This window comes from Coenobita brevimanus, chromosome 29 (assembly GCF_032717465.1).
Source record: "Coenobita brevimanus isolate Jiangsu-jjx chromosome 29, ASM3271746v2, whole genome shotgun sequence".
NCBI lineage: Eukaryota > Metazoa > Arthropoda > Malacostraca > Decapoda > Coenobitidae > Coenobita > Coenobita brevimanus.
The window spans coordinates 32,267,529-32,289,039 of NC_136982.1; the positions used below are offsets into that span (position 1 = coordinate 32,267,529).

Genomic DNA, 21,511 nt, shown 5'->3' on the forward strand with positions numbered 1-21,511 from the left:
AAGTAATGCGAGTATGAGTGGCTGGGGAGTGGCTGGGAGCAGGAGGGAAGTGAGAAGACAGGAAGAAATCAGTAGGATAGAAGTTGTGGAAGCAATGAAGAAAGTTAAATCGGGGAAAGCCCCAGGAATTGATGGAGTGTGTGGTGAAATGCTGAAGCATGGGGGAGAGATAGTAGTAGAATGGATGTGGAAGATGTGCAGATTGGCCTGGGAGGGAGGTAGAGTCCCGGAGGATTGGAAGTCAGGTATAATTATTCCCCTGTACAAAGGAAAAGGGGAAAAAGAAGTGTGTGGTAATCATAGGGGCATTTGTCTTCTTAGTATAATAGGAAAAGTGTATGGTAGGATACTTATTGACAGAGTTAGAGAAAGAACATAGAAATTAGTTGGAGAAGAACAGGGAGGCTTTAGGAAGGGAAGAGGTTGTGTAGATCAGATATTCATTCTTAGATCTTTAGTGGAAAAGTTTCTAGAGAAGGGAAAGATGTTGTATGCTTCTTTCATGGATTTGAAGAAAGCATATGACAGGGTGGATAGACAAGGATTGTGGAAAGTGTTAAGAATATATGGAGTAGATGGGAAGTTGTTGAATGCTGTGAAGAGTATGTACGATGGTGCGAAGGCTGCAGTGCGTGTGGATGGTGAACTAAGTGAATTTTCTCTTTGAAAGTTGGGTTGAAACAGGGATGTGTCATGTCTCCATGGTTGTTCAATCTGTACATGGATGGGATAATAAAAGAGGTACAAGGTAGGATAGTGGATGTTGGAGTGTCTCTGGTGAGAGAGGATAGTGTTTGGAAATTCCTTGTACTGTTGTTTGCAGATGATACTGTGTTGTTGAGTGAAGACGAAGGGGAGCTGCAAGGCTTGGTGGATGAGTTTGGGAGAGTGTGTAAGAAATGGAATCTAAAGGTGAATGTAGGGAAAAGTAAAGTGATGGTCTTTGAGGGAGGTGAAGTCAGTGAATGTACAGCGAGGTTGGATGGTGAGGAATTGGAAAATGTGAGTACGTTTAAGTACTTGGGTAGTGTGATGAGTACGGATGGAGGTTTGGAGGGTGAAGTGCTTGAAAAGGTACAGCAGGGAAGAAAGGTTGCTGGTTCTTTGAAAGCAGTGGTAAGAAACAGGGAAGTGAGCATGGAAGTGAAAAAGTTACTACATGACAGTATTGTGATACCAACTCTAACGTGTGGGAGAGAAGCTTGGACGTTGTTGGAAGGACACAAGTCAAGAGTGAGAGCAGTGGAAATGAGTTATTTAAGAGGAGCCTGTGGAGTCACATGGAGAGACAGGCTGACGAATGAGAATATAAAGGAGCGTTGTGGTGTTGATGTGGATGTGATAGGAAGCGTTATGAGGAACACACTGAGGTGGTTTGGCCATGTGGAGAGGATGGAGGGTGAAAGACTGACGAAGAGAGTGTATGTGAGTGAGGTGGAGGGGGGAAGAGGGAGGGGGAGGCCGAGGATGAGATGGAGGGATGGGGTGGAGAGGTATATGAGAGAGGGGGGTGTGAGTTGGGAGCAGGGCAGTGAAATGGTGGGGGAACAGGGCAACTTGGAGGCGATTTGTTTGTGGCCACCCCAAACGGGATTGAGGCGTCTGGCAATAGATAGATAGATAGATTATTACTATTATTATTATTATTATATATATATATTTTTTTTAGTAGGAAAAATAGCCAGGATGATGATTGATGGTGATGCTATTTAAGAAAAAAGGGGATCCTTAATAAACAAATAGTTCTTCTTAACTCTTTAGCTTGAGGGCATGTTTTATATGTTTTTTTTTTTTTGTCACTAGATGATTTAACTGATCTTAAGGAGGGGCCTCACAGACTAATGGGTTTAAAGAGAAGTTAATGCCTGCTTGTTGCCTGGGAAATTAGATTGTTTTGTAGGTTTGTTCATGGCAGTGTAAAAGTAAAGGAAAACATAATGAGACAGAGATATGGAAGTGATATATGAGAATGAAGAGGAAGTAGTGAAATAATGAACAGTAGGCTGCACTCAGTACCTGTAATGGAAGATGAGCTTAGGGAACCTGAGGAGGAAGTGAGGACCCAGCAAATGGCCGAGATATAATTGACAGAAGTGAGTTATTGCAGTTGGTGAATGATTTGGAAGAGAAGGCAGTGTGACCAGATAGGGTAGCTGGATGGATCTTGAAATAATATGTAACCAAATCCGTGGTATAATTAAATAATAGTTGGACAAAGGAGAGTTGCCAGTAGAATGGAAGAGAGCAAATTTAGTCAATTTACAAAGGAGGAAATAGTAAAGACCTGCTAATTTATGGACGTGTCCCTCACAAACAGTGTTTGTAAATGATGGAGAAAAAGATAGACTAGAGTATAGAAGCAAATGAGGTACTAAGAGCAAAACAGTATGGATTTAGGGAGGGTGGGCTCATCATTCAGTGTAGAGCCACCTGAAGCGGAAAGAAATAGTAATAAAAAGTAACAGGAAGAATGTAAGAAATCGGAAGAGAGGAGGGCAGACATAAATAAGAATGATAAAGGTGAAAGAAGTAGGCAGCACTACATTAAGTAAGGGGACGATGGTTGTCACCACCTACTGAGGAAGAATAAGTGTCTGAATGATGTGAAAAAGTTTAGTTTCCCAAGGAGAAATATAATTTGGAAGGGGAGGTAGTGCGATTGAATAACATGCATGTGTTAAGAAACAGATTGGATGAAAGTAGATATGGAGACCAGAGAACTTGTTACACTAAAGTCCTGCATAATGACTCGGAGAATACAACTACGGTACTGTACATAAAAACACATACATATTGAAGCATCCATACACAGCTGTTTGTTCTGAAGTATGAAATATTTATCCTATTTAGGACTTGTATGGTGGGATTGTGTTAAGACATTGGTAAGTCTTGTGGAAGAACAGTGAAGATTGTTAAAAGAGTTTAGATCCTAAAAAAATTCCCTGCCTCAGCTGGAGTCAATCCCGTGATCTTGAGATCAGCAGTCCACTCCTGCCAGTTTAGCAACCATATTCAAAGGAAGAGTTAGTGTTACAGAGTACTGTAGTGTGATTTTAAAGCCTGCAGTATTTGAATGAAATAAGATGCTAGAGGAAACTGTAGTAGAATATACTGTAATCATCATCCTCATAATCCATCACATTTTTCAGTTTCCCACATTTGCTTAGGGGGAGGGAGATACAGAACATGGCTGTTTGGCCTCAGTAGTGACAGAGACAGAAGGAAATTCCAGATAATAACTTCTTCTCCTCCCTGTAAGAGGTGTAATAAGTGATAGTGAGGAGTATATTACCAGTAACTGTGCAGTTAAAAAAAAAAAAAAAGAAAAAAAAAAAAGTCTTAAGTGTTGTGGGAAAAAATTAAGATTGCTTTTCAGTCTGTAAGTTCTCAGTTCTATTCAAGGCAGGAGATGATATAAAATATCTGAAAAACATAATATAGGTGTATACTTCTTCCTGTGGGACGGACTATGATACCAAGCAGCATAAATGTATATCATTTCAGTGAAGATGCCTCTAGCTTCCCATTCCTACATGTTTTAGTCACCGTTGTGACTTACAGAGGATTATAGATAGTAACTGTATACTTCATCCTCTGGAACTTCTTTTTTGCATTTATTTATGTAATAGTTATTAATTTGTTACCGGTAGCCGTTGCCAATTCGTCAGCGTAGAGCACTGCTGAGGCAGGCAGGCATCTGCCACATTGAGGGCCTGGAGAAGGAGGAATGTAAAGACATCAGAATATCTCGAGAGATGTGCGGCTGCCAGTGTAAGGTCTACTGTGACCCAGACAGCTGCCAGTGTGCTCAGGCTGGCATCAAGTGTCAGGTAAACCACATCAACTGTGCAGTCTTTTTCAAGTAGCCACTTTCTTATGTATTGTACTTATAATGTACTGTACGTACTCATATTAATATTTGCCGAACCATTGTTTGTAAGTATTAGTTGGTCTTAGTACTGTACTGTTTGTTGCATCTCCCCATACTTGATGGATTGTAGGTATGATTGCTTCATCCTCAGTGCAGTGAATCAGTGACAGTTTTCTGTGCATACAAATCACTTATGCCTTTTCAGGACTGGATTTTTATTTTTATTTTTTTTTAATTGCACTGTCAGGAATTAATTACTTAGATCAGTGAAGTTAAATACATTCATTATAATTGCAATTTCAGTATGTACTTGTATCCATAATTGTGTATAGTTCAGTAGTTGTAGTATTTTAATGATGTTTTGTGTGACCAGGTTGACCGACACAACTTCCCTTGTGGGTGCTCACGTGAAGGTTGTGGAAATTCTTTTGGGAGGATAGAATTTAATCCTATCCGCGTGCGCACTCACTTCATTCATACCCTAATGAGGCTGGAGATTGAGAAGCGTCAGAGCCAACAGCAACAGCAGCAACAGCAACAGCAACAACAGCAGCAGCAGCAGCAGCAGGAATGGCAGCAACAACAGCAGCGAGCCAAATGGCTAGCTTCATCATCAGCCCCAGCCAATGGTTTTTCTGGGGGCAGTGGCCTGGGCGGCAGCAATTTGCCTTTCTTTGAGGGCGGACGGGACTCTGGTGGACTGCCTGTGACTGACGCCAACAAGTTCAACTCTTCTGTTGAGGTAAACACTCCCTCCCCTGACCCACCGGCCAGGCAGAGTTCATGTATAATACAATAACTTAAGGGTCACCATGCCTCAATCACTGAACATTACAACTATTGTCAGTCCATAAATGATGTTAACACATTACTGCTAAACTGTTTTTGTGTTTTTCACTTCGTATCATGGCTGATACTGAGGACGTTGATGCATTGTTTTATACATTGATTGCTAAACTAATTTAATGTTCTTTTATATCTTGGCTGATATTAATGTTTATTGAAAAGAAAAAGAACACTATAAACTGCATAATGGCCGCTTTTAAATAGGCATGTGGAATTTCTGGAACTGTGAACATTACAAAAAAAAAAAAAAAAAAAAAAAAAATTTTATTTTTAAAGGACCATTTTTAACATGGAAAACATTGTCTGTCTGTCACATACATTAAGATTAGGTGTGCCAAACAAAGCACACACACACACACACACACACACACACACACACACACACACACACACACACACACACACACACACACATATAGAATATCATTATAATAATATTCTGTATATGTTTAGCCTGTGGATTGCGCAGTTACCTTTTTTTAATCCCATCCCGTGATATGCAAAAAATGAATGTGGTGAATGTTTTTGGCTTATCCAATTGAGCTAGGATTCTGGGAGCTTGAATGATGAGTGAATGGAAGCGTGTCCCGTTGGATTGCGCAAATTTGGGCTGTCTGGACATTGCTACTCCTCACCCTGCCTTAGGGTGGGAAAGGAGGTCTGGATGGTGATGATGACAATGATTTTTATAAACTTGAAGTTAAGCATCCAGGGCATCTGTTGGGGGGGGGGGGAATCTGTCTTTGTGTAGCGCCAAGCGTAAGTTTGCATAGGGGTGGAGTAGGGTTTTTTTTATTTTTTTTTTTATTTTTTATTTTTTTTTTTTTATAACTTGGAGAAAAACATCCAGGGCATCATCGTGTGAAAAAGAAAATAATCTCCTCTCTCCATCTTTGTGTAGTGCCATGTGTAAGTTTGCATAGGGGTGGAGTAGTTAGCAGTGATGCACGGCCACTGGAAGGTTAACACAGCCTGAGCCGTGGCTTGCAATCCACGGTTTAATATATACTTCGTATATCCTGTACAGTGCTCTTCATGCAGTCTTTAAATCACAATATAATATTTTGTTCATAGTTTAATATGCCTGTACATAATGCTAGCAAATTTATTTTGTAATATTATCAGAATGTATCAGCAATAGCAACTGTATGCAGCATTTGGTGCATCATTGATAATCATGATGATTTTGTAACTTTCACTGGGGAAGCTTAAAGATTTTGCACTTAACCAGTGTCCTCAGAATATAGCCAAGGTTGAAACTGAACTCGATCTGGTAATGCAGTTCAAGAAGACACTGATGCAGATATATTTAAGAGTTGTTGGTCTGTTTATGAGTACTGGTGTAAGGGTTTACATTGGAGGGGTGATAGGGGATTATTGCTTACATAAAACCATTTGGGCAAGGGACCAATCACACTCATCTGGCAATCTGGACTAAGTACTGTAGTCTTGCACCGGGCCCCCTTGCTGCTGATGGGGCAGTTAAAGATTGGATGATGGACAGATACTGTAGATAATGAAATCCTGTTGATTGATGTTTATACTGTAATAGTGATTTCAGAAACCAATATTAAGGTGATGGTTTAGTGTTGTTCATCATCATAACCCCCTCCCCTCCCTACTTATATACCAGTACAGTATATATATATATATATATATAATCTGATGGATGAGTAAGAAACTGTGTTTGGTTGGTGTCAATAATGATTGCTTCCTGAATGCCGCATAGAAAGTATTGTAACAGTAATTTTATCCATAGTTGTCCGGCATGATTTTTTACCATAGCAAGGGGTTCTCTTGGCTGACACAAATGATGCTAAATCATGGATTAATTCTTTAAGTTATCCTTATTTTGCCTTGCTAATGTAACAGTCTTGCACAGTACCATAAATTTTATGAGAACTGTAGTGTGAAAACTATAAACAGTACAGTTATTTTTCCTTTACCAGTAGGATTGCATATGTGTAGCAGAGATAAACATGATTGCATTTGGCTTTCTGTGTTACTGTTTATTATAAAGTCATCCATATGGCAATGTGTTTGTAATGGACAAATCTCATATTAACTGTGTGAATGAATACAGCTAGAAGTTTTATTTTGCTGTTTATTACTAGGTACTCTTGTTTGTTGTAAGTGGCTGTATTCTCATATCAAAACTAGATGTATATATACCTGCAATATGATTGAAGAGATGCATATATGGTTACCCATTATAATACTGTATTATTATTATTTTTTTAAAAATATTAATTTTTTAGGAATCAATAGATTTGTCAACATAATAACTTTGCAGAATGTAATGATGGTGACAAAAGTATGCAGTAGGTCCCTGTGTAACAAACATTTGTTTAGAGACATCCTTTGAGGAATGAGGACATTGTTTCGTAGGGAGAATTGTACAGAGTTAATGTGAAAACACATACACATGAATAGTATAGCAGAAATTTCAGGAGGATACATCATAATGGATGCTGGGTGAGTGAGAGAGGACCAACCTGACAGAGTGGAGTGTAAGATACAGTAAATTCAGTAACATCAGATGCATTAGAATCTTTATTTTAAGATATACTGTAATAAGTTTTTGACTGTTCAGTATCAGTCATAATGGTTTTCAGTATTCCCAGTCACAGACTGACATTTGCAGACATGTAGGTAGCTGTTCAGATCTGAATAAATCAGTAGTATGCAGTATATCTGTTGCCTGTTTCATATACTTGTGAATACAGGGAGAAGAGGATCTGGGAAAATTTTTCTTTACAGTATGTTTTTATAATTTGAGACATGCTATGGAAACTATTCTTACACACAAAATACAAAGTTTTAACCAAGGCCCCATTACCTCCTGGTGAGAGCCATTTACAGCATCAGTAGAATTACCCTGAGGCATGTACAGTAAACTCTTAATTATCTGTTGACATATCATCTGGCAGGCATCAGTATCCGTCACAGCAAATGGGGCTGAATTTTTAAAATTTCGCAAGAAGCCCCCAATTGAAATTTACGCCATTCATCGGAAGTTCTGCCACCAAAACAATTTAACACCGTGAGTCACACTACCAAAACACCGCCGTGAGTCTTGTTACCAAAAAAAAACTTCTGATGTTGCCAAGTTTGTTACCTATGTCCCTATCATTTGTTAACTTCTCATTTTCAGTATTAAATACACCTACCGGTACTGTGTGTATATCCCTTCTCGTCAGTACATTTCATACCTTGTTTTCTCCATGTATCTCATCCCAGTATGGTTGACAATGTGTCGGTCCGTCCCCTCCCCCAAGTCTGTCGCTCTGCGATCTCTCTCCAGTATTCTTACGCCGCATGGCAGCTGTGCTTACGATGGATTCCCCCCTCCCCCTTCCCTGTCCTACTGCATGCTGTGCTGGCTTCATGCCATCTGGTGGCATGTGTCACCATGGCACCTCCACCTTCCTAGTGCCCCAGGTAGGTCTTGTCTTTCTAAAAGAAGTGGAAGATTGTTGAGAAACTGGATGATGGATGGAGAATGAGTGGGCAGCTGAGCTTTTTGGTGCCCCTCGTACAACCCTGCAGAATGTCGAGAAGACATGAGAACAAATCTTACAGTACAGGACTGAGTATACTGTAGGCAGACATTCAGATGACTTGAACGGAAAGTGATGGCCAGACTCAGGCACCAGGATTGATGGCTAGACTCAAGCACTAGGATTTAGACCAGGCAGTGTTTTAAGTGGTGCTGCACCAAGGAAGCAGTGGTGTCATGGTGTGGGTGGTGGAACCTAAGATGCAGCAGTGAAATATGATCGACACCTGGTCATAGCTGCCGCTAACCACACTAGATTTACTGTATCAAGAATTTCTCCTGGTACTCTTTGGTGAGTTTAGCATTCCCCCTAAGTCTTCTGTTTTATTTGTCACACAGGCCTCACCTGTCTGTCTCTCTGTCTCCTAATACTTAGTTAGGTGTGCTTATCCTCATTCTGTCTGTCTTGCTAACCTGCCTTGGCCTGCCTAACTCTGCCTCCAGGTGTTGAGTGTTCAATGTGTGTTCCATACATTGTGCAGTATACTGCAGTGCATTTAGCATGCTTATTACAGTACCCAAGGGTGTTTTTCTATGTTTGAACAGATGTACAGTACAGCTCTAGGGTTTTATAGGGGGTTAGACCTCCTTTGGGGGGTTCAGGAAGGGCATTATGTTAGTTTCCATCAGTATATCACCTTCCGTCGTCCCTTTGGCTGCTGTACGCCTGATAATTGAAAGTTTACTGTACTTGGCTGCTCAAGAATTTAACTCCCAAATGTATATGGAGTATGGTGGCCCTAGTACTGTTGTTCAGGACATTGGTTCCACTTTCTGTGTGTGCTTATTCAGGTATTGCCCTTTCATTGCAAAAATGAATACAGTACCAACGTATCTTGTAAATCGAAATGATATTGTCTTTAAACTTTATCATGGAACCTCCAATGGTTAGGTCATTTGAGCATGTTCTTACCAGTTCTGATGTGGGATCAGTCTTATCTTGGAACAAGCATTTAACAGAGTTCAGTTAGTGTAAATTGTCCATTCTTGTAGTGTCACATGTTTACATCCAGTTGAAGTTCTCTCAGTGACATAGATTCTCTCATTCCCATAGTTTCCACTTTATGACCTAAATCGTGTGGAAAGGAAGAATATGATATTTAAGGTGGCAAATCAGGTGAAGAGGGAGAATTGGGATATTATAGGTGAGCAGTGTGTGAAGAATGATGAAGGAAGGGTGGTGGTGAACAGTGAGGATATTAAAGACACATGGAGAGAGCATTGTAGCTGGTTGTTGAATGAGGAGTTTGACTGGGACAGGGAAGGTTTGGGGCCAGCAGATCCAGTGTTTGGCCCTTGGCCTTTGATTGACGCTGCAACTGTGAGTGAGGCAATAGGCAGGATGCAGGTGGGGAAGGCAGCAGGTGTGTCTGTGTTAACTGCTGAAATGTTGACGGCCTCAGGAGATATAGGAGTGAGGTTAGTCACTGACCTGATAAATATGATTATATATGAGTGTGTTGTCCCAGATGATTGGCTGAAGAGTGTACTTGTAAATGTGTACAAGGGGAAGGGTGATGCCCTGGAAAGAGGAAATTATAGAGGTATAAAGCTGTTAGATCAGATAGTGAAGGTAATGGAGAGAGATCTTGAAGATATGTTTAGAAAAATAGTGAATATTGATGAGATGCAGTTTGGGTTTATGCCAGGCAGGGGGACCACTGATGCCATATTCACATTGTTCGACGGCTTCAGGAAAAATACATAGGAAAGAAAAGGAACTTTACTTTTTGTCGATTTGGAGAAGGCCTATGACAGAGTCCCTAGAGAGGTGGTGAAGAGGGCAATGAGAAAGCTTGGAATCAAGGAGTAGGTGGTTAGGGTGGTTATGGCCATGTATGTGGGTGCTCTTACCCAGGTAAGAGTGAGTGAAGATTTGAGTGATGAATTTTCTGTTAATGTTGGTGTGCATCAGGAGTCAGTTTTTGATTCCCTTACTGTTTATCATGATACTTGAAGCCCTCTCAGATGACGTTAGAAATGGACTCCCGTGGGAGATGTTGCATGCTGATGATTTGGTGTTGATTGCAGAGACTGAAAGGGAGGCAGAGGAAAGATGTAGGAAGTGGAGAGATGGCATGGGGCACAAGGCCTTAAAAGTAAATGCAGATAAAACAAAAGTGATGATATCTTGGGTTGGTGGCAGTACTGTCAACGAAGAGGGAGAGTAGCCATGTGCAACTTGCCACAAGGGCATGGAGATGGCATGGGGCACAAGGCCTTAAAAGTAAATGCAGATAAAACAAAAGTGATGATATCTTGGGTTGGTGGCAGTACTGACAACGAAGAGGGAGAGTAGCCATGTGCAACTTGCCACAAGGGCATGGAAAGCAATTCCATCCTGTGCAGTGTTTGTGATAAGTGGTGCATAAGAGATGTAGTGGTATTAGAGGTAGACAGTGAGATAATGCTGATTTTATGTGTGTGGTGTGTCAGGGAGATTAGGTGGAGATTGTCAGGCATGAAAGGATTGAACCTGCTGGTGAGTCTCTTGAGTATGTGGAAGAGTTTTGTTATTTGGGAGACATGTTACGTGCTGGAGGTGAGACTGGAGCTAGCTCTGTGGTTAGAGTGAGGAGTGGTTTGAAGAAGTTCAGGGAGCTGTTGCCTCTCCTGACATCGAGAGGGCACTCCCTACGTGCCAAGGAATCTTTTTGAATGCAGCATGTGTTAGGAGTGTAATGCTGTATGGTGGTGGGACCTGGGGAGTAAAGGAAGAGGATATTCACAGGCTTACTGTAAATGTACAGAAATGACAATGATTAGGTTGATGTGCATTGTGTCCTTGAGTGCAAGACCTGGGGAGGCCAGATTTACAGTGGAAGAGTTGAGAGGTAGGATGGGATTGGGCTGTATTGGTGCTGTGGTGAGGAAAGGTAGATTGAGGTGGTTTGGGCATGTGGAGAGGATGAGGGATGATAATTGGTTGCAGAAAGTGAGAACTGTTAACCCTTAGACTTACCAATGACGACCTGGGTCGTTGTGCATTTGTCAACCTCTGACGTCAGTATGACGACTTTGCCCATCATCCGATATAATCTCTAAAGAACTACTTAGGGAGTCATCATTTTTGTTGGATGACGGGCAAAAGTGGGCGGAGCTATACCTGCCACATCTGGTGCATGCGTGCTCATTTGGTTTGCTTGGCACAGTGTAGTATGAGGTTCCTCACAGGTAGGTTGTACGCCTCTTGACCTCCCACCGAACACTTATGCTCCTTGTTCTCGCCTATATATGTGATGTTATTATTTAAGAAAATACAACAAATAATGCATTATTGGAAAGGAAATTTATTCTGGTATGTGCTGAAGCAAAAAATATTACTTCTTGAATTTTTTTTTTTATTTTTTTTTATTTTTTTATTTTCAGGACTGTAAAACTTTAACTTGTCAGCTAACTTCTACTCACTTTTTTTTTTATTTGCATTTTATTTTGTATATATTGTCTTTTTGGACAGTGTACGACAGAGCAAAACTCTTCATCTTCAAAATGAGGCCAAAATGGCCTTTCTATGATGAATAGTAACTTTCCTATGAGCGTTAGAAGAAAAATATCTATACGTGACTGTTCTGAAAGCTCTCAAGCGAGAGTTACATGCACGGCCAGAATTTACGTTCCTCCCTTCACGGGATAGGGTTAATATAAGGGGTGGGGTTGCAAGGGGTAGACCAAGAAAGACCTGGGACGAGGTCATTAAGTGTGACCTCAGGGTTATGGGCCTGACCAGGGAGGCTGCCAGAGATTAAGCAGCATGGAGAGCCACCATTAGGTGACCAAGGCTGATCCATGCAAGCACGTTGAAGCCTTCAAAATCAAAACAAACGAAACTTTCTCATCCTACACTCAAAAAACTTTCAATGCCTACACCCATGCATGGATCCTTGGGTGAAGGCAGGTCATTTCTCCAGTGACAGAAAGAATTTTTCCTCAGTCTTGTGCATCAGTTGCTCATCAGGACTTGTAAAACATGGCTCAGTTAATGCAGAAGTGTGTTGGTGAGGTATATGTAGTGATAATAAATTTCAGTGGAGAGACTTCAGAATCCAGACATATCTGGTTCTTGTCTGCATGTACCATGGTTATAGCAGATTTTGTTTTCACTGCAAGATGAAAATCTGCACAGTGTTACAATGCATTTTTTAGCTCAGAAACATCATTATCGCATACCCAAGCTAGTTTCTGTCAATAGTGATCGTGCAGTGTCTGTGGTTTCTGATGGCTTTGGAGGATTCAAAGATGAGGCCTTTCTTGAAAAGTTAATACCAGGTGGTGGAGGCCACTAACCCTCCACCCACTAGCCTTGGAACTCCTTAACTCAAGCCCATCTCAGGTCTCTCTGTGGTACATGTTTCTTCCTTATTTTGCTGCTTTGAACACATTCTACTAACCTAGTCATGCTTATGTGTGTTCTTGATATGTACCATAACAGTATGTATATATTTAACCAGCAAACTCTGGCCGATATTAAACGAAGTCGTTGCCTGACTACAGGCAATTTTTCGGAAACTGCAGAAAATTGCTTGTTTTCAAACCGTAATATATCGGAAACTATAGCACATACAGAAACGAATTAATGACCATTTTACTCACCAACTCTTCCTCTTGCAAATGAAAGTTATTCCCAGGTCTCTAGGTCATTGCGTTGATGAGTAATGATGTGGGGAAGAGACCTAATTTTCACCACGTCAGTGGCGTGACAGCAGGATATGTTCGTGCATCTGCCCATGGCACCAACTATAGCTTTGCTCTCAGCGTGGTAACTTACTTCACTACTAGATAAACTAGACACTGTTGCTTCCAAGGCATGCCTTGTGGCACTGTAACTGAGCCCTTTTCTAGTATCCTTTGAAAGAGGCTTGGCAGGGGTGGATAATGCAATTGGCTACTGGTGGCACAGACAGAATCAGACAAAGAGGAGCCTGAAGAAAACATTGTACTCCTGGCAAAGGCAATTGACAGACTGACTCTTGCCTGTGTGGTATAGAGGGACTCCTTCTCTAGCCTTTGGTGTCGAGATGAAATGGTAGCCGGTTCAAACAGTGACGGGAGTACACTTGCACGTACTGTATAGCCCCTACCCAGTGGGCCCGTAGCAGCCCAATTGTGACATGTATACACTTTACCTGGCAAATGGGGCTTAATGGGTTTGAATTGCCATAAAAGGGAAATTTTGGGCTTGCACCTGGGATGCCTGGTACCAGTTAGGATAAATCCTATAGGTTCTGTGCTTTCATTGTCATGCACCATGTTCAGTACAATTATGTGCAATAGCCAAGGGGTCAGTGTACTGTAATAACAGTGCCACCATGGATGTGTGCTTATTTGCATTCTGTAGCCTAATTACCACAACAGATTATCACAAGATAGTTTTTGCAGCCATAGTTTGAGATTTTTTAAAAAGAAATAATGACTTTGTTGTCAGGATTCTAAATAAGGTTTGTCCAGTGTCATTTTGATAAGATGGTACTGAACATAAAACATATATATATATATATATATATATATATATATATATATATATATATATATATATTTTTTTTTTTTTTTTTTTTTGGGTGTGGGTTAGATCAATACAGTACTTATCCGTAATTTTATTGCTTGGGCTACTTTGAAAATTTATAATTGTTTTTATCCTTTAACCTTTTCATTTTCATGACAGCTTCTCAGTTTTTATAGTGGCTACTGATGGACAGTTTAATTCAGCTTAGAAAGGAATTCCAGTACAGGGAGTCCCCAATATACAAAGCCCCAATATAGTATACAAAAATTCGAAGGTATGAAAGTAAAAAATATAGGACAAATTCCCCTATATGAAAGGCATATGCTTTGATAGTACGAAAAGCGCTGTGAGAAAATGATTCAAATTTGGTGCACGACCGACCACAGCACCACTATCATGTATGACAAGGAAAGCAACTACCTCCGCTTTGTCCCAGTCTGTTCCCGCTCCCCTAGTGTGTAATGCGTGCCTTCTGTACTCCGAGAATCTTTCACATCTTGCGTCATGCCACCTAAGTGACCTTCACCTTCATCATCATCTGTGGAGCCTCTGAAGAAGAAACAACACCGAACCCTGACACTGGAGCACAAGCTTGAAATTATCAAAAGGACAAGGAAGACCAGGGTGTGAGTGAGATCAGGCCTCACTTGTATATACTGTATAGTACTGTTTTCTGTTTTTTACTCCGTACAGGCATACCCTAGTTTAATGATCTAACTGGTTAGGTAAAACCCCATCGCTAGGCGGGGTATCGTATATTGGGGTACTTTTAACATGTATTTCAATGTGGACCATTTGCCAGCCTTGGGTTTCCCCCAAAACCAAGTCCAAAACCCACCAAGATGAACCCAAAAACAGGTTAAAGGCAGTCTGAATGGCCTAACAGCTGTCAAGGAAGCTAACCTGTAAATAACTCACTGAAAGCAACAAATAAAACCTGAAAATCATAAGGAATAGGTTAGAGAATATCAAACACCTCTCATCACTTACTTCTTGTAAGTCCATGTCCAGTCCTGGTCATCATCCTTGCTATCCCCCCTAAGGCTAGGGGACATGTGGTGCTCCCCAACACTCAGTCCTCCTCCTCAAAGCCCTCAAACCCTATATCCAGGGGAGGGTCAGAGGGGGTTGGCGATGGAGTGTGATGCGATGACTCAGGTGGAGGCAATGGAGTGCGATGCGATGACTCAGGCAGAGGCATTGGGGTGTGATGCGCTGGCTCAGGTGGTGGCGATGAGCTGTGATGCGATGGGTCTGGGGGTGGCGATGGAGTGTGATGAGATGATAGAGGAGGTGGTGTGGGAGACAGCTGCGATGTCCGGTGAGGTGGCGAGGGAGACCGTTTTGATGAATGATGAAGTAGCAATGGAGTCAATTGCAGTGGCTCTCGTCATGGCGAGGGAGACAGAGACAGTGGCCGAAGTGGAGTGGGAGATGGAGGGTGGGACGATTAAAGCAGCAATGGAGTGGCAGAGTGCCTTAGTGGAGACACAGGTGACACGGGAGATGGTGATCGGCTGGAGGTTAGGCCCAGCACAACGGGCCGAGCATGTCCTTGGTGGGAGGTGTCCCTGGGTGTTTCTCTGCTGGTTGAAGGTTGGGGAGATGCTCTGCTCATCGAGGGCTGGGGAGATCCTGTGTGACTTGCTGGCCTGGTGGGGGCCTACTTAAAGAACAATGTGATCATTGTCTGCCTGGCCGCCCACTTCTTCTCCTCCAGCATCGTCCTGGACACTTTCATACTCTCCTCGAGCCAATTAGCTGTGTCCCTACTTCGTCAGGATCTTGATGTTGAGAGCTCGAACCTTAGGCACAACCTCCTCCTCCTCCTCCTCTGCCTCCTGGTGCACCCACTCGATCTCCATATTGAGGAGCTCCTCATTGCTGAGCTCCTCCCTGTGGCTCTCGAGAACCTCCTCCATGTCATCCTCGTCGACCTCCCCAAAGCCCACCTCGTGCGACAACTCGACAATGTCCTGCCGCACGCGCTCGACAGGTGGAGGTTGCACGCCCTGGGAGGAGCCGGTGAAGGAGTGATCACATTCTGGCCACAGCTTCCGCCACACACCATTCATTGTCACCTGGCTCACCTCATCCCATGCTACAGTTATATGCTGCAGGGTGTGGCATATGTTGTACCCTCTCCAGAACTGCTGTACAGTTGTTCTCTCGTCTCAGTCACAGGTCCTTACCAACTGCTTCATCGTGCGTTGGAGGTAGTAGGCCTTAAAGGCAGCGATCACCCCTTGGTCCATTGGCTGCAACAAAGACATGGTGTTGGGGGGTAGGAACGCCATCTCAATATTGCTGGCCCATTCCTTCATTGCGGGCAGGTGGCTAGGCGTGTTATCCACCACCAGGAGAAGTCTGTTCACCAGATTTTCAGAAAACACATACCTCTTCAACACACAAGAGAGGTACAAGTGAAAATATGACGAACAGATATCTGAAGTCAACCGAGCCTTCTTGTTCGACTTCCAGATAACCCCAAGGTTCTCCTTAACATACCCCACCAGAGCCCTGGGGTTCTCGGAGTAGTAGACTAGGAGCGGCTTCAACTTGAGGTCACCCTCGGCATTGCCCCCCAGCAGCAATGTCAGCCGGTCCTTCGAGGGATTGAATCCTGGCGTAGACCTTTCCTCCATTGCAAGATATGTCTTGGAGGACATTCTCTTCCAAAAGAGCCCAGTCTCGTCAAACTTCAAGACCTGCTTTGCATTATAGCCTCCCTCCATGATGATGCGTTTCAGCTCATCAGGAAACACTGCCTCCACCACTGTATCTGCACTCGCTGCCTCACCGTACATCTTCATGAGGTGGAGATTTGCCTGCCTCTTAAACTGGTCAAACCACCCATGGCTAGCCTTAAAAGTCTCACTTTCATCAAGCTCACGCCTTACCTTGAGCTCGCCCCAGAGCGAGAGAGCCTTAGTGCAAATAATAGTCTGGCTTGTGGGTGCCTTGCGCCGGTTCTGATCTTCCACCCATGTGCGCAACATCCTCTCCAGCTCCTCCGTAGCAGGCTCTCACTGGCGGGTGATACAGGAGGCGGATAAGGTTGTAACCTCCCCAGCAGCAGCCCTAATGGCCTCCTCCTTGATGATGGTGGAGACAGTCGACTGGGCCAGGTGGAGAGCTGAGGCGATAGAACACACACCTTCGCCTTTGTCGTGCTGCTTAAGGATTTCCAATTTCACTTCCAGTGACACAGTCTTACGGACACATTTCGCGGGAACATCACCAGCACCACTACTAGCAGGACGCTTACCACCATGACTAGGGCCTCCACTAGCACCACCATTAGTCCCACCACTTGCTGCACCCTTACCAGACATGATCACACTTATTTTGGCTAAAATTCACACAGTATCACACTGCACACACAATTAGAATCACTGCTCTACTCACGGCACTGCTCAAACACAGTTACGATGCACTATGAGACCAACTTGCGTAATGTTGGTGGTGCAATGTGATACGTGGCGGGTGAGCGATGGGTATGGGGCCTGCGTGAGTGTTTCTGCGCATCCTGGGAGGCGGGAGGGCTCAGCTGGCCGCGGGAACGTGCGCAATTCAAAATTTTGGCCCGTTGTCTGTGGGCATGATATCGGAGGGTCCATCGTTAAACTGGGGCTCGCCCATCGGGTATCGGGGCCTGGTGCAATTTGTACCCCCATTGCTAAGCCGAGGTATCGCATCTAGGGGTATCGTATATCGGGGCATTATTGTAATTTGATAAATCAGCAACTGCTTAAAGGTCATTTAGCTTTTATTAACATTTCTGCTGTAGATTTAAGAGCTTACAACCAACCTAGTACAGTACAGAGTACTAAGTTGACAGTTTTGGGGGGCTCCTGGAATGCATCTCCTCATTTTCTTAAGTTTCTTATAGGGAAAAATGCTTCAGTATACGAAAAGTTGATATACAAATTTTAAAGGTACCTAACCCTTTTGTTTATTGGGGACTACCTGTATTGGAGGGTTTAGGAAGTTCATTGTGGTGTAGATGGTTACAGCTGTATCAACTCTTAACACATATCTTATTGTAAGTGCCTATTTACATACGTGACTGTAATAACCAAGACTAGCACTCCTTTTATTACTTGATATGTCTTTACCAGCTTGATATGTGAATTTACTGTAATTATTGATTCTTGGAGAACAAAACAGGAAATGGCATCATACCCTGTATTTGCAAATCATTTAAATTCAGGGTGGCGTCAAATGTATTTTTCACATGAGTGAACAACTTACTGTTCCATGATGCAGTAATGGTTGTTCTTAACCCCTAGGCTGCAGTATACCCTTGTTTTGGAATTCCTGTTGGTGCTGCAGTGTGGCAGATTTAGTATCCCAAAATGCATGTAGCTTCTTTGGTGGGTCATGGTAGTCCCGTGAGGTATAGCTTTGACATGTGGTCATCGCAAATATTTTCTCAAATAAGAGGAAAGGCTGGGAGGGTGGTACTGGCAGCCAGATACCCTGGGCCATGTGGGGATTGCTCACCTTGCCCCAGTTTTAGGTCCTCCCACTCTCGGTCTTCAGCCAGTCACTGTCCAGGTTGGCCATGAACTATCAGCTGACCAGCTCCCCATTTACCTTGCTTTATCTTGGGGAAGGTGAGCAACAGCAGCCATACAGTGTGTTTTAAGTCCACCCACTTTCAGTCGTAAACCAATTACCATTCAGATTGGCCATGAGCTAGCAGCTGCCTTTCTCCTTAGATTCTCTGCTTTGCCTCAGATGGGGTTAGCAGCAGTAGCCAGACAGCGTCCTTAGAGTATGGATGTAGGGGCATTTTCTTGTTAACTTTTTTAGTCATATTATGAATAAAAAAATAAATAAATAAATAAAAGCATTCTGTGGCCTTAGGAAAGACGTAGTACAGTAATCCCTCCAAGATCCGACGTAATAGAGCCAAAGGCATGTCCAGGACTTGGGTTTGTCTGGGACTTGGGAAAATCCCCCCTTGACAGGTACAGTACTTAATGACCCTAACCCAACCTAACTTTGAAACCACCTAAATAACTCCCTATCGGACATACAGAGCACCTATTTAAGACCCTATTTACACAAATAAGGGACAGGAAGCATGAAATAAATGAAAAGGAACCAGAGAATGAGGAATTAGAAGTGAGTATGGAAAATATTTAGCAGTACTTACAACACGTCTGTGGCTGTCACGAATATTAACCCGCTTCCTCTAAGGTTCTGGCAGTGGTGAAAATGCTCTTGAAGCACGTACAGTAATCCAGTGTTGTGCTACACTTAAACCTTTGCACTGTGAATTATAATTCTTTAACACTGCACATTCTGTTGCCAGTTGCAACACGCCAGTTTGCATTCTGCACTTAATCTTTTGCATTCTGAATTATAATTTCTTAACCCTGCACAACACTGTAAATTTCCATGTGGTCTAGTGGCGAGGTGTTGCAATTTATTCACTGTTTATTCACAAAAACAAGCATGTTTGGCAGCCATTGCAACAAGTGTTTAGTCACGATGGTAGTTAGGCGGGAACTGGGGAGGGGAGGATGCAGGGGGCACTCTGCTCTACGTGAAAACACAGCTGTTTGGAGCTGCACACCAAGTTGAAAGTATGGTTGAAAACATCAGATTTTTTTTTGGTTTTACCTTTTTTGGCCATTTTTGGTTTTCGAAGGCCTGAGCCCAAAATGTCCAGGTCTTACAGGGATTACTATATATCTAGGACAGAGTGCCGGTGATTGTGGTAGACGTCCAGTTGCGTAGGGGTTAAATGTAAATTAAACTAATCTCTCAGTTGTCTGGACGACCACCACCCAGACAATCCATTACCTGGATGCTGTGATCTGGCTGTTCCAAGCCATTATTCATACACTTTTTCCCTGTCCGGACAAAATGCTTGTGTCCGTTTGGAAATTGTGGTCGTACGAAAAATTTCCACCCGCACGGATGGGAATTGCCTGGTGGTGCCGCCGTGTCTGGCTGATTACAGTAGTTTACCCTACGTTCGCCAGAGACCCTCGTCGCTCAGTCTCAGTTCCCACGAGGTGATGTAAACAGTTGTTATAGCGGCACGTGTGGTGGTTTTTGTGGTTGTTCCCTTCCAGCTTCTGGCCTTGCTATTCCATGCATGCCTCTTCCTAGGGTGTGTGATAATGGCCCCTTCACCAGGGACAAGGAAGAGGGTAGTGCTGACTCTTTAGAAGTGGGAGATCCTGGGTACGATTGATGCGGGATGGTCAAATTGTGATTGGTGACATTGATTTTATTCTAGCATACTGTATTGTACCATGATTTTACTCTATTTTACCATGATTTTAATTCCATTTTACCATTATGTTTTGTGTGCCCACTGCATTTTTAGGTCTGCTTGACCAGAAAGAGTAGTGTTAAACAACAGGAACAAGTGTTTTATGATGTACTGTAATGGCCTTTTGCACTGGCTTTCAAAGTTAGGGTATGTACGAATGTAGGCCATGGGAGAAGTCCACTATCCAGATGGAACCACTACCTGGACATGCCTTTGGCTCTATTACGTCGGATAATCGAGGGATTACTGTACGGTATTGCCTTGGTAATGGCATGGTGCTCATACGCATAAAGTATTTTGACTCAGTTTGTCATTTTAGTGGAATGATTTTGGTTGGAGGCTCCTCATTTGCCTCGAAACAGGCAGCTTTCTGAATATGGGGGAATAGTTTTTGAGGCAAAGTGAATAGCTGAGTAGCCTAATGTGTATGTGAGGCTGCCTATCAGATATTTAGTTTCCCTCTCCCCTCCTCCTGCCTTATTCACTGTCAACTTTGCACTCAACTTCAGCATCAAGAACAGGATATTCTAAACGTATCTGAACCATTCCTGGGTGCTGGAACTGCAGTAAATGGATAACATATTGTATGAAACTTCACTTATGTTGCTGCCATTCCCATGTCTGGGCTCATGCTTGGGGATTGGGAGGAGAGATGACAGCATAATATGCTGTAAAATTTGCTTGATGCTGCTCCTTCCAGAATCTGTGGTATGAGGTTGAAAATCTCACCCTTGTGATGTATGTTTGTCACAGCTTGTCAGACTGACCTCATGAAGTGTAATGCACCCAGTGGGTTAACTGTTCTCATGAAGCAGCTTATGCTGGAAATTGATAAAAGTACCAGTAGTAGCTGTTTTCACAGTATCAGACTAAACAATGTTAAATGATGACCCTATCATTTGTTTTGTTTTGTGATTGATTTCTGTGTCCCATATGTTTGTAAATTTTCTGTGCCTCATATTCCTAAAACGTAGAGAATAAAAAAATTCCACACATGTAATTTTCTATACAGTATATGGTGTACTGACAGTCATGCTGTTAGTTGGCAGTGAGAATGATTGGGAACACCATTTCATCAGGGCATTGCATTATGATTTGATTTTGTATTCCCTTGATAACTCGTGGCATGTGACGTACTTGTATGTAGTTCTGTAAATCAGCAAGCAGAGGCTGATTGATATGTGTATTGGTATTGGAAGGGGAAAATTATCTAATAATCGTAATCAGCAAAGCAGTGAGGAATAAAAAAAAATTCTGTATTACTCATTGACCCTAGACTCTTATTAAGTCTTCTAGCACCTACTTTTCTACCTTTTTAGTTATGAACTAAGGCAGGGATGATTATTATTTTCCAAAAATACAGCCATAACCCACATTCTATTTACTGTTCTAAATGGTAAAATCTGTCTATCTGTCTATAGCCAGACACCTTGATCCTTT

General features: G+C 42.6%; 1 protein-coding gene across 1 annotated transcript in view; it reads left to right on the forward strand.

Moving 5' to 3' along the window:
• Axud1 (AXIN1 up-regulated 1) overlaps positions 1–21,511 on the forward strand; it is a 245,617-nt gene that overhangs the window by 186,670 nt on the left and 37,436 nt on the right. Inside the window, exons 5-6 of the mRNA XM_080268804.1 lie at positions 3,651–3,830; positions 4,245–4,613. Coding sequence (XP_080124930.1) covers positions 3,651–3,830; positions 4,245–4,613 — 549 coding nt within the window. The remainder of the gene's footprint in view (positions 1–3,650; positions 3,831–4,244; positions 4,614–21,511) is intronic.